The following is an 11,952-nucleotide window of genomic DNA, read 5'->3' as shown; positions in this document are numbered from 1 at the left end:
TGTTACCTTAGAATGAGCCGTTTATATCTACGTATAGCTGGGTCCTCTTCACAGAGCCGGCCACCATGTTACTACAGCAGCCCAGAACGGACAAACTAAACACTGGTTCTATAAGGTCATTAGCAATTTCACGTTTTCGTGTTGGCCACCATAGTTCTCCTACATGCTTGGCACACGGGAGAAGTTCAATAAGGTCTCAGTTGGTTACAATCTGCAACCTCACCATTAGATACTGCCAGATCCTACACACTGCACCTTTAAGTCTTTGTATTAAGAAAATATTCTGCCCTGATGCATCTAAATAAAAATATCATGAAGAACATGTATGTGGTAGCTTCAACTGGTGGGTTTATTATGCCCAATGGCAAGCAATAAACTATAGTAGTACTACACACAACAAAAATTAAATTTTTAACGTAAGGGTCCAAATATAAAATTTAATTAGGCTGTAAATAGTATATTTAGTTGTAAGATTTATTCAATGCACATTTTTATCGACTTTTTGATATTTACATCATACCAATCCTTTTTTGTAAACAATGTTTATTTGTTTTCATTAATAAATATAAATGACAAAGAAAGACAAACAATATCCCCCACCCTCATCCCACTTCCCCAGACCCCTTCCATAACACAATAACAAAACATTACACTAACAGTAACGTATTACTAACAAAAGACGAATGGGTAACATAAACTCACAGAAAAAAACACACATAGCAGCAGCAACACAGAAATACCAAAATAAATATATAAACATACAAACAAAAATAAAAAATACATACGTCTACATTCTAGGTAGTACCCTCAATGCCATTCCTGTCTGAAACGTAATACTATAAGGTTGTTGCGTTATGTTAGGGTGTCTCTAACACTTGCATTACTAAGGAATGTAATATTTATATAATACATCTATTAAAAACTGCCTGTGCTAACACTTACAATCAAATTTTCATAACTGTAGTGGCAGCAACAGTGACATTGTTCCTTATGAATATATGTATGATGTATGTATATATCTTTAATGTTGAGCAAATACTCAACATTAATGAGTAATCTCATGCAGTAAACAACTGTCACAACCAGCTCACCTTTTGCTGTCTGCATGACACCAGGCCACCGGCACGGTGATAGTAATATATTAGAAAATAAACCTTGATAATTACATCCCCAACAGATGTTCCCCGCCATTATATGAGCGTTTGTGCTGTGTGATAAACACAAAGACCACAAAAAAAACACAAAAAGACGCTTTGATGTGACAGCCGCCATCCCCTATCTCCAGTCGATGTTTTAGGAACACCAATTATCTTTGACACGACTGTCACACAAGATGAAACAGATCATAAAAGAACAAAACAAATGAAATCCTGTAAACGCTAAATTGCAAAAGCAGATATACACCACAGTTTACAAATGATAACTCGGGCTTCAAATAACCAGCGGAGGCAACACCTCTTGCTAAACACAAGTGAGAACAATGTCAGAGGGAATCATTCCCACAGTACCCTGCAGTACCAAGGGTTTTCATTTACCTCTATGAAATATCTAATAGCTTTTTCATCTCTCCAGTGCGCACAGTGTGTGTTCAGCGCTGCAATATCTTAAACACAACGAGCTGCATTGTTGATGAACGACAGCCCATGGGTGTAGGGAGTTATGATCTAAATTACTTTCACCAGCTGCTGTGATAGCTGTGCCTTATGTCTTGACTGTGTGCCACTGAAAATCTAAATCAACCCTCCTCCTCCAGAAAGACAGAAACACACAAAAACAGAGAGGCTTTATCTCAACCTGTCCTTAGCTCCGAAAGGTGATGTATTGTATAAACCTACCATACAATGTATAAAGTAGTAATACTGCTAATGCATCAAATAATTTACTCTGAAAGGGAACATTTCTCACTTTTGGTAAATGCATTTTTACACCTCAGTGCTTTTACTTAAACAAAATTAGAGTTCAGGACTTAGTATGGTATAGTTTTAACATTGTGTGGTACTACTTGAGTAAAGATTTTTATTTTTTCCCACCACTGATCCCATTATTCCCCCATTTGTTCTTTGAAAGTCAGTGTAGCTGGCCATGGCCACCAGGAGGCTGGAGTTCTCTGCTCAGTTTTTTGTCATTTACAGTAAATGTTTGTTTAAGTAATATCATTACTTTAACCCTCATTCTGCCATCACTTTTAACGTACAATGATTACCGACTGGGTTCCCTGGGGACCCCGAGAATAAACTATAAGAAACAACCATCATAGCAAAATGTTAAGATATTTCTTCTCAAAACATTATTAGTTATGTAATTAATGTCATCTGAATAAAAAACAAACAGATTATTATTATTTTAGGAAAATTACAGTCAATTTGCATATTGTGTAAAATGTAAATAGAAAGCGCACATGAGGAAATCTGTGTCTGTCTCCTTCAAAATGACTGACAGAGTGGCCCCTACCCCCCTGATAGTGTGTCATACTTTAAATTATTATTATGGCAAACATGTTATCTATCTATTCAATTTTATTTTAACTGCAAGTGGGTGCTTTTAACTGGGGTCCCCCAGGACCCCACAATACATTTGTCTTTAGCATTAATTAAAACAGAAAACAATGTTATGAAGTCATTGGGAACAAATTGACTGACAAAGTCATGAAAATTGAAATGACAGAATAAAACACCTATGAGATATGAGAAAATAGTTTACCTCTAGGGCCTGCAGGGACCCCAGTTGATGAGGGTTAAAGGGACTTTAACGGTGTCCCAAGCGCGCTCACGTGTGGCTACGCTGTTCAGACTCAGACTCCAACACAAACTCCACGGAAGCACATAAACCGCAAAGTTATATCTAGTAAAGCCCGTCTTGCAAAACAGTGTTGGCCGCGGTTGGAGGACGTGGGGGAGACCGTAGCTTTGGTCTCCAGGACCGGAGTCTCTGCTGTACTCTGCTCCTCTGCCTGCTTGCCTTCACTCACACAGCGCGCTCGTTCTCGCTCGCTCAGCTCGCACTCCGGCCGTGGTCGGGAGGCCGAGGCAGGAAAAGCCAACACTAGGATCAGCGTTGATTCATGGAGAGACCTTTGTCTGGTCAGCTAACATCAGGTGAAATATAGAGTGATATTGTGGTTTTAGCTGACGTGTGTCGCCTCACTGTTTTGACGGATGCTTGCTCACATTCAGGTAGCGCGTGCACACGGGCAAGGGCGAGCAACAGGACACTGACTGTCGTTGACTTAACGGCCACAGGTGTCGCTGTTACAATCAATTTCTGATTCTTACAAACAGTCCCTTTTATAACTTTTATTTCAGTATGTTTTCAGACCCAAGTTAGTGTTTTACAAAATGTATATGGATGAAATATCAAGATGAACAAAGGTAATTATGATGAGAAAAATAATGCCAAAACTAAAAAAGGAGAGGATGGAGAAGGAGATCGTAAGAAAGACACTGAAACATGACTGATAAACTGATGAAAATAACAGCATATATTGTGTTATATTTTGTGTCAGATTTGCTCCAATGATGTGCCTCTACATATACATAATTAGAGACAAAAAACCTTATGACAAATGTAAGCACTCTTTATGTTGCTAACACAAAGCAAGAAGTTTTCCCTCTGGTCTCTTTTGTTTAAAGGTAATTGAGCTGTCACATTTCATTTAAAAGCTGAATTTGCATTTAGTCTACAGAGAGAGGCTGAGCTGTGCAGCAGCAGCAGTGCCTCGCGAGTTTGTCTTGTGTGATACACCTGAACACTGTTGCCTGGCAACCAGCAGCTCAGTAGATCAGTCTCACCTGCAGCAGCAGCAGCAGGCCCCCACACACACACACACACCAGAGTGAACCAGAGCAGCACACAGGACAGGACGGTACACTTTCTCTCGGTGAATACCAACAAACCCAGCGGGCTCCATGGGTAACAGCTCCAGCTTCACAGGGCTAAACCGAGCCGTTCACAATGTGTTAAAGAAGGACAGGAGAACTCACCACAACACGGTTGGGACATGTCAGAAAGGTAAGACAACACTCATATATTCTGCCAATTTTATTACATTATCAGGCTCAAGAGACGTCAGAGACCAGTTTTACCAGCATCATTATTTATTCAATCATTATATATATAGTAGCATACAGTACTGTACAAGCAGTATCAATTATAGAGGCACCAGTGTGTGTCCAGCTATAACCCCCAGCATATAGCGGCTATTATGAGATAGCTAATAGCACCTGCTCAGGTGTCCACTGCTGCTGCCATGGCAACGGGTCCTAATCTGCATTGTCAGGCCCAGTTCACAGTAACTCTAACCACTCGGCCGGTGGTCAGGGTTTCAGCACACACACCAGGGCTTACATTACGAAAAGACAGCAGCCCCAAAGATGTGATAATGTCCTGTTTGACCCCATCTTTCTTTTTCTTTCTCTCTCTATCAGTTCTTCAGGTGTGAACACTCTCAGTGGCAGTTTCCCCAAATCCCACTCGTCCCAGTACTCTGACCCCGGGGTTACAGGCACACCTCTCTCTGTGGACCAGAGTCCTGATTCTGGACTTGTATCTACACCTGTGAGTGGCACACACACACACACACACAATAAGCCAGTGATCGTTCATTGCTGCTGTCCTCTAAGTCATTTGTGCTCCTTACCCTCCCTTCACGTCTGTAGCTTTGCCTCTTCCATCTCCTTACCTCTCCTGTGTACTCCCCCCCATTTCTCCTCATCCTTTCTTCTTCCACTGCTTCCAGTTCAGTCTTTCTCTCCGCTCTGAACTGAACCTAATATTCTCAGTCTGTCTCTCTATTTTATCCCTCAGGCCTCTGGCCTCTGGCCTAGATTGCCAAGCAGAGGGATTTTTCACCCTCCTGACTATTTGAAAAAGAAAGATGAAAAATGGCTTCTTACCTAATCCTCCCTATGTTCCTTACCTGTGGTAAACAAAATACTCTATGTACTTCTGACTGCAAGGCGTCACTTTATTTTTCGGCATCAAAACCTCTTTAGGATTTGGCAACAAAACCACTAGAGTTATGTTTAGGAAAGACATGCATGGTTTGTACAGTGAAAATTACAGTGAATATTGTGTACACAGGACGAACAGCTGATTGTAACACAAACGGCGGTCTACTGGATGAAAGCCTTGTGTTTAATGGACCCATTCACCCGCCCAGTGTGTGTCTTTTTGCTCTTTAAACTACCTCACCACCCACCTGGCGCACTTTCTCAGAGCATTTACTGTTGCCGCGGATGGGTTTACAACGGCGTTTCATACCAGCGCTAAAGAGTGTTGTGTGCAGCCGTAACGAACGCAGATGGTTGTGACAAAGCCTCGGTATTTTACGCCCTGGGAATGAGAGCGTACTGCACTGTTCCTTTAAAAGTCCTGTAGCACAATGGCATTTCCACAGAATTTTATTGCAAAGTAGAAATTGTATGAAACTTATACTAACTTTGGGTTATTTTTATTGCTTGTGTATGTAATCAATGCTTTTGTTTTGGAACTGAACCTATTCATCTTGTCATCAGGTGTTATGATAAATAACTGATAAAAGATTAAGGTGGTTCAAAGCTTCAGTAGGCATTAAGGTTTTTTGGCATCATTGGGGAAAAATTCCATAATAACCTTTCAGCATATTGTAATTCAAGTGCTCTGAGAGAAAACTAGACTTCTGCACCTCCTCATGGCTCTGTTGTCAGGCTTTAAAAAATCTAGCTTTGTTAAAGAACCAGTGTGTAGCATTGAGGGGGATCTATTGGCAGAAATGGAATATAATATTAGTAAGTATGTTTTCTTTAGTGTATCATCATCTGAAACTAAGTGTTGTGTTTTTGTTAGCTTAGAATGAGCCGTTTATAGGGAGTGGGTCCTCTTCACATAGTCCGCTATATTTGCACCGCCATATTTCAATAGTAGCCCAGAACAGACAAACGAAACACTGTTAACTTGAGCCAGAGTCGATAACGTTACTCGCTGCCGTCGCCGCCACTCTCTCTTGCTTCACTACTCACTTCCCACGTGCACAGAATCTAAGCACTCTACTCTTTCAACAACTGGCTCTAGAGAGGGCCATTCACGTTTTCGCGTCAGCCACCGTAGCAATCCTACACGCTTGGCACACGGGAGAAGTTGTAATCTGCAGCCTCACCGCTAGATACCGCCAGATCCTATACACTTTCTTTAATATATTTAGACATTGTTTTATAATGTAAAACATAGTATCTTATTTTAATACATTTCCAATCATGCAAATAATTATACAGTAGACTGAATCATACACATTTTCTATTCTAATTATTTGCAGCCCATCATGATTTGATCTGTATATTTGACTGTGATTTGACCAACCACCTTTCCAACATTTGGATTGGAGAGGGTGCATCAGTCTGTCAAGTTTGTATTTTATTCTTTACAGCATTTGTATCCACTGTGCTTTCCAAAAATGAGCAGGTGACCCGGGGCTGTTTTTTTGAGTGTCCAGTCAATGAGGAGGGGTGGTCAAGTGGAGCGGGGTCATTCCTGTGTCTAGAGTAACAGTGGAAGGTGTAAGGTTACACAGACAAAGTGAGGGTGAACAGGATGAGTGTAAGGGGGGGTGACAAGGTCATGTCAGGGGGAAGAGTTTAGTCCAGTACTTCCTCCCACTGGAGTAACAGAGACAGTGAGCTTGCACATTACATTAGCAATTTTATGAATAAGATATTAAGTCTCTGAAACGTTCATTTTGAGGTTAGAAAGTAGTGTGAAATTGGCTGTGTGATATGATACCTGAAATACTGCATTTGGCGGATGTGTGTACAGATCTATAAAGGAAAGAGCGATAAGGGATGAAATAGAGGCAAGAAAGGAGGAGGAGGCTGCCATCATCAGATGATAAAACATTAGTGGTTCTTGTCGAGCATCAGCCAATCTAAAGGAGTTTGAGTAACAACTTTCACCTTGTTAACACGTGCAGCAGTATTGGTTAACGGTCTTAAAAATGACCCATTGATTCTGGCTACATACTAACTGCACACTGAGGGAATACAGTTTATATCGCACTAATGGGAAGCTGCAGTAGATTAAGCTTTAGTGTGTGTCTTCAGCATTATACTGAATGATCCAAATGTCTCTGTGTATGCATTTCACCCTGTCACATTTACTCAAGGAGGGCACCACAATTATAGATCAACAGTGGTTGTCACTGTGTTGTTTTTTCATCCTGCTCTCTTCTTCTTTTTTCTCTCAGCTTCCATCAAGTCGATTCCGGTTTGTGTCGTGGCATCGCCTGGAGCAGTGTGATGTCACAGGTGACCAGCTGACCTGTCCCAGGGTCAGAGAAGGTCAGGATCACTCTGAGAAAATCACCACTGTGACCTTTTGCACTTTGATAGTCAAAAATATACACAGTAGCCACAGTAGAAGTCTAGAAGTCCTTCTTTGTGCTCCGTTTGCTGCTTGGATTAAACGAAACAGAAGGAAGGGAAATGTCATATAAGAACTTCCTGTGATATAAAAGAAGCGAGTACAGTTTTCTAACTCATGCACTGTTGCGTTGTGGTTTGAGAGTATTTCTTTAGAAAATTCAATTCATAGTTTTTTTGGGAGTAAAAAGAAACAGGGAATCTTACAACCATTCATTGGAAAGTGGGATTTCTTCTATTTAAATGTAAACGATTTAAGCATTCAAAAAAGAAGTAAGTCACACAAAAATCTAAACCGATAACTGTTAAAACTGTAAACAGGATTAGGAATTGTTTTTTCAGGTAATGGTTGATAATGATGTGAACATTGTTATAGACTTTTTTTGACAATGTCGTCATGAAAGGGCCATCAGAAGAGGAGCTGTTTCAAAGAGAGGGGGATGACATCTGTTTGGAGAGAGGCAGGAGAAGGAGGAGAGAAAATGAAGGACAACGATGGGAGGATAGACTGCAAGAGAACTGGGAAAACTGTCTGGTAAGTCAGAAAGCATTGTGTTTGTGTATAATGTTAAAGATATACAGTATAGTACAAGAGTAGACTAGGGACCTAAGGAACAAAATGATGAGAAAGAGGGAGAGTAATGCCTCAGAAACACGACTAGCTTGAACCCAAAAGCATGCCACAAAGAGAGTCAGAAAGAGACAATAAGTTCTTGTTTACTGATGGTCCAAAAACAGGCGAAACCAGGTAAAGCTAGGACTTATGCAAACTAGACAATATGACAGAGAAGGAGTGGAAATGGGCCGATATATTGCTGCGTTCTATTTGAACTGGAAAGTCAAAATTTCTGAGTTTCCAGTCGGATGAGTGGCTGGATCTGGAACGACGAGGGAGAGTTAGTGTATGGCAGAGTAAACAGAGCAAGCATTAGAATGAATGTTGTGACAGAGACAAAGAGATGAAGACGGTCTCGATTTCACCACCTGTCTCTTCTCAGGAGTTAAACCTGTCCTATCAGGACTTGGGTGACCCCTTCCAGCAAGAAAATTTCCTCCGGATCCTCCGTCGGTTGATCCGTGTGGAGAAACTACAGCTGGTTGACAATTCCCTCACCAACCTGAGTTCTGTACGTCTGCCAAGGTATGAACCACACTACCCAGACTGCACCACAACTCCCCTCACCTGTAGAACAATCTACAGTTTAGAGCTTTTGAACAACTATCTTGTTAAACACCTGTAGTCGGATGTGAGAGCTGTTCCTTCATCCAATATAATGTTGTTTTTCGTATCAATAACCACTAAAAGAAGGCCTATATGTGCTTCCTCCGGGCAGGTGCAGGATGCTGAACCTGCACCGTAACCACATGGTGTGTCTGCGTCAGCTGCCAAAGCTCCCAGCAGTGGAGCACCTTTGTCTGTCTGAGAACGCCATCGGCTCCCTGGGGGGACTAGGAGCTCTGGGGAACGGCTCGCTCCGCTCCCTCAACCTGACCCACAACCCAGTGACCTTCACTCAGAACTACCGCGCACGGTGAGGAGATAAAGACGGCTAATGGAGAGAGTGCATCAAAGCAAAAATTGTGTTTGCAAAAGGTTCTTGTCCTTTTTGTGTCATCTTCTCTCTTTCTGCTTTTGTCTTTGTGCAGTGTTTTCCTCTGTTTGCCAAAGCTAGAGATCCTGGATGGAATCCCCAAGCTGCCAGAAGACTCTCTGCCCACCAGACTACATTTCCCAGAAACCACCAGGATGTGCAACATTCTATGACACTCTCTCTCCATTGATGGATGTGTTTGGGGTCAGTTTTCCCAGTCCTACAAGGCTTCAACAAAGTACTCTTCAGCACTAAAGGTGTCATAGAACTGTTCAATGTATTTACACAAATTGTGTCACAACAGTTGCCGAAAAACACCGACAATGCCGTCACATGAAATGTAACGGTAATGTGCTCCAAGGCCATGTAAAATGCTTTTTCTTATTATCATTATTGATATCTTTGTAAGTGAGATTTTTTTTAAATATATTCTATCCACATATTTTGATAATAAATAGAAAACACAATGAAGCCTTCTAGCTGTCATCCATTAGTGTTGAGTTTTTTAACTGAGCGTGGTGCAGAACAGAGATTGAATGGTTGTGATGAACTTTGGCTCTGATAGAGGGAAAGAGGGAGGAGGATAATCAGATTGCTACGTGACTCATCTCCACCCGCTCGACATCTCTCAGGACTCCGCTGAGCCGACACATTCACACTCCTCTATGTCTGCTACAGACTGCACCGAACATACGTTAGAGAATCATTTTAGATTGTTTTAGCTGAGCAGAAACAAGTACAATGTAGATTATTTTATGGAGTTTTTTAATCGGTAGCTGTGTCTTTAGTGTTATATATGAGAAGAGAAACAGGACATCCGCTTTCGAGGCTTATCAAACATTTAGTGTCCAGACTCCCCAGAATAATGGCCTCTTGTGTCCTCTGACTGACTGGGTAATGACCCGTGAGCCTCATGCAGCAGCTCACACACACACAAAACATGTACACAAAGAGTAATCCTCCATAGCTTGTAAAGCACTCACATTGGCAGAACTTAATTCCCACTAAAAGTGTGAGTAGATGGTGTAAAGTGCTCTGGATAAAAGAAAAGGGCCTCCATACTGTCATAGATAATGCAATGTAGTGGGGGTTACACACACATTGCCCCCTCCTGTCAGCTGGAGTTGATTTATTCATACACTGCAGCGGTGTATTCTTTAATAACGGTTTCATTTTCAGAAACATAAACACACTTTGTTATCTGATGCCGCAGAACACAGAAGTATGAATACTTCGACGCGTGCCCTCAAGCGAGCGCCGGCGCACGTACACACGACTCAAGTATGAACACACACAAGCAGCGCTCGCTTTCTCTTCCCTCACAGTAATGCGGAGAAACACAATTTAAGCAGCCGATATCTCTCTAACAAGCATACAGCCGGGCACAAACTGCCAGTTACATGCCTCATTGGGATTCGTTTAAGTGTGGAAGATTGTTTGTGCAATTGCGTGTTCTGTGTGTGTGTGTGTGGAGATGGAGATAGAAAGTCTGCAGCTGATGAATGAGAGATCATTACTGCTGCAGAGAGACAGTATAATGAGCTCACTGGATCCTTATGCACAGGATCCAGGTCAAAAAGGAGAAGCTGATGGTTCAACTGATGGTTTCGAGATGTCATCAATTATCTTTGCAGTCCGTTTTTTTACGCTATGATCTCTTCCAGCATGGCGGTAAAATAGGAGAGGAGTTTGAGTTGATTTTCCCAAAAATCGTGGGTGGAAAAAAACACATCTTTTCATAGCTCGGAGCTTCAGCTTTCAAGTAAATCTTGCACTGGTGTTAAATAGACGATTTGAGAATTGGTGGCAGTCGCGTGGGCTCGCGTCTCAAGATAGACTCCGGCTGGCATCATCGACACGTTAAAATTATTCTTGCCTGGTAATTCACCCATGAAGTGATGACTGAGAGAGAGCGCAAGAATGTGACGAATGTGGAGGAGTTATCTCTGCTTGTCACTGTAAAATGTGTGTGTGTGTGTGTGTGCGTCTCCCGGTGGCCTGCTATTAGCACAGTAATGAGACACCTGTTACTTTCGAACTCCTCCAGCATCCCACCAGTCCCTCTGGGGAGATCAACAATCTCACAACAGCAGAGGGATGATGACAGGGAAAAAGAGGCAAGGGAAGAGAGAGAAAAGAGACGGTGAGAGGCAGAGAGGGAGGAAATGGAGAGAAAGCACAGGGATGGTGACAGGAAGTGAGAGGCAGAGCAGCAATAGAGCCTGAGAAGAGGAGGAGGAGGAGGAGGACGAGGAGGGATGATTTGATTGAGACTGTGTGCCGGGGACAAATGTTGTTCATTAGAGGTAATTGCCTCTCTCAGTCAACCCCCTCTCGTTTGATTTTCATTTCATCCTGATTTGTCGGTTCATTTCCCATGTGAGAGAGTTCACACGCAATCTTCCCACCTCAACCAGAGAGGGTAAAGAACAGCAGTTGAGAGGATTTATACTTTGCAGTGCAGACGTGAACAACTCATGACGTGTAAACTCAACAATGAATATTTATGATTTTTCCCTTCTGCTCGATACATATTCATGATCATCTCGTCTCTGTTTGAAGATAGGCTCGACGGAGGAATTGCACACAGCTCAAGTCAAAGTTATGAGCCCATCTATCAATTTTATTAGTAGTGTCAGGCAACAGGACAACAACAGCAGTGGAGCATCCCAACATCTTCCTCTGGATCCTTCATGGATCTCCAGCTGCTCTGTGACAAGCTGGAGATTCTCATCGACAGTTCAGTTGAGGAGCAGCAGCTCAACTCTGAGGTCTCTCCAGCCGACTGGGCTCCTCATTGGTGAGTAAATATTCATGGTAACTTGACTTATGGCCTTGATCTGAGTCTGGCACGCTTTGACCAGTAATACCTACCAGGGTATGGAGACAAATGGAGACAAACTTTAAATCAATTTGAACGACAAAATTGTAATTGTAAAGCTAAAATTTGAAACTGAAGGCTCGAGTATTGA

General features: G+C 42.1%; 1 protein-coding gene across 1 annotated transcript; it reads left to right on the top strand.

Annotated features, from left to right (window-relative positions):
• The first annotated feature begins 3,817 nt into the window (after window positions 1-3,817).
• LOC141770744 (uncharacterized) lies at window positions 3,818-9,414 on the top strand. Its single transcript, XM_074640596.1, has 7 exons — window positions 3,818-4,008; window positions 4,425-4,554; window positions 7,214-7,307; window positions 7,793-7,923; window positions 8,387-8,529; window positions 8,723-8,920; window positions 9,036-9,414. The coding sequence occupies exons 1-7, from the start codon at window positions 3,998-4,000 to the stop codon at window positions 9,151-9,153; spliced, it is 825 nt and encodes a 274-aa protein (XP_074496697.1). The 5' UTR covers window positions 3,818-3,997; the 3' UTR covers window positions 9,154-9,414.
• Window positions 9,415-11,952: the final 2,538 nt, after the last annotated feature.

Source organism: Sebastes fasciatus, chromosome 7 (assembly GCF_043250625.1).
Source record: "Sebastes fasciatus isolate fSebFas1 chromosome 7, fSebFas1.pri, whole genome shotgun sequence".
Taxonomy (NCBI): Eukaryota; Metazoa; Chordata; class Actinopteri; order Perciformes; family Sebastidae; genus Sebastes; species Sebastes fasciatus.
Note: the sequence above shows the minus strand (reverse complement) of the source record. Positions and strands in the feature narration are given on the sequence as shown.

Excerpts from the sequence above, each read along its gene's own strand:
- LOC141770744 (XM_074640596.1), top strand. Across the intron at positions 4,555-7,213 it reads CTGGACTTGTATCTACACCT|CTTCCATCAAGTCGATTCCG; the intron begins GTGAGTGGCACA and ends TTTTTCTCTCAG. Across the intron at positions 7,924-8,386 it reads AGAACTGGGAAAACTGTCTG|GAGTTAAACCTGTCCTATCA; the intron begins GTAAGTCAGAAA and ends GTCTCTTCTCAG.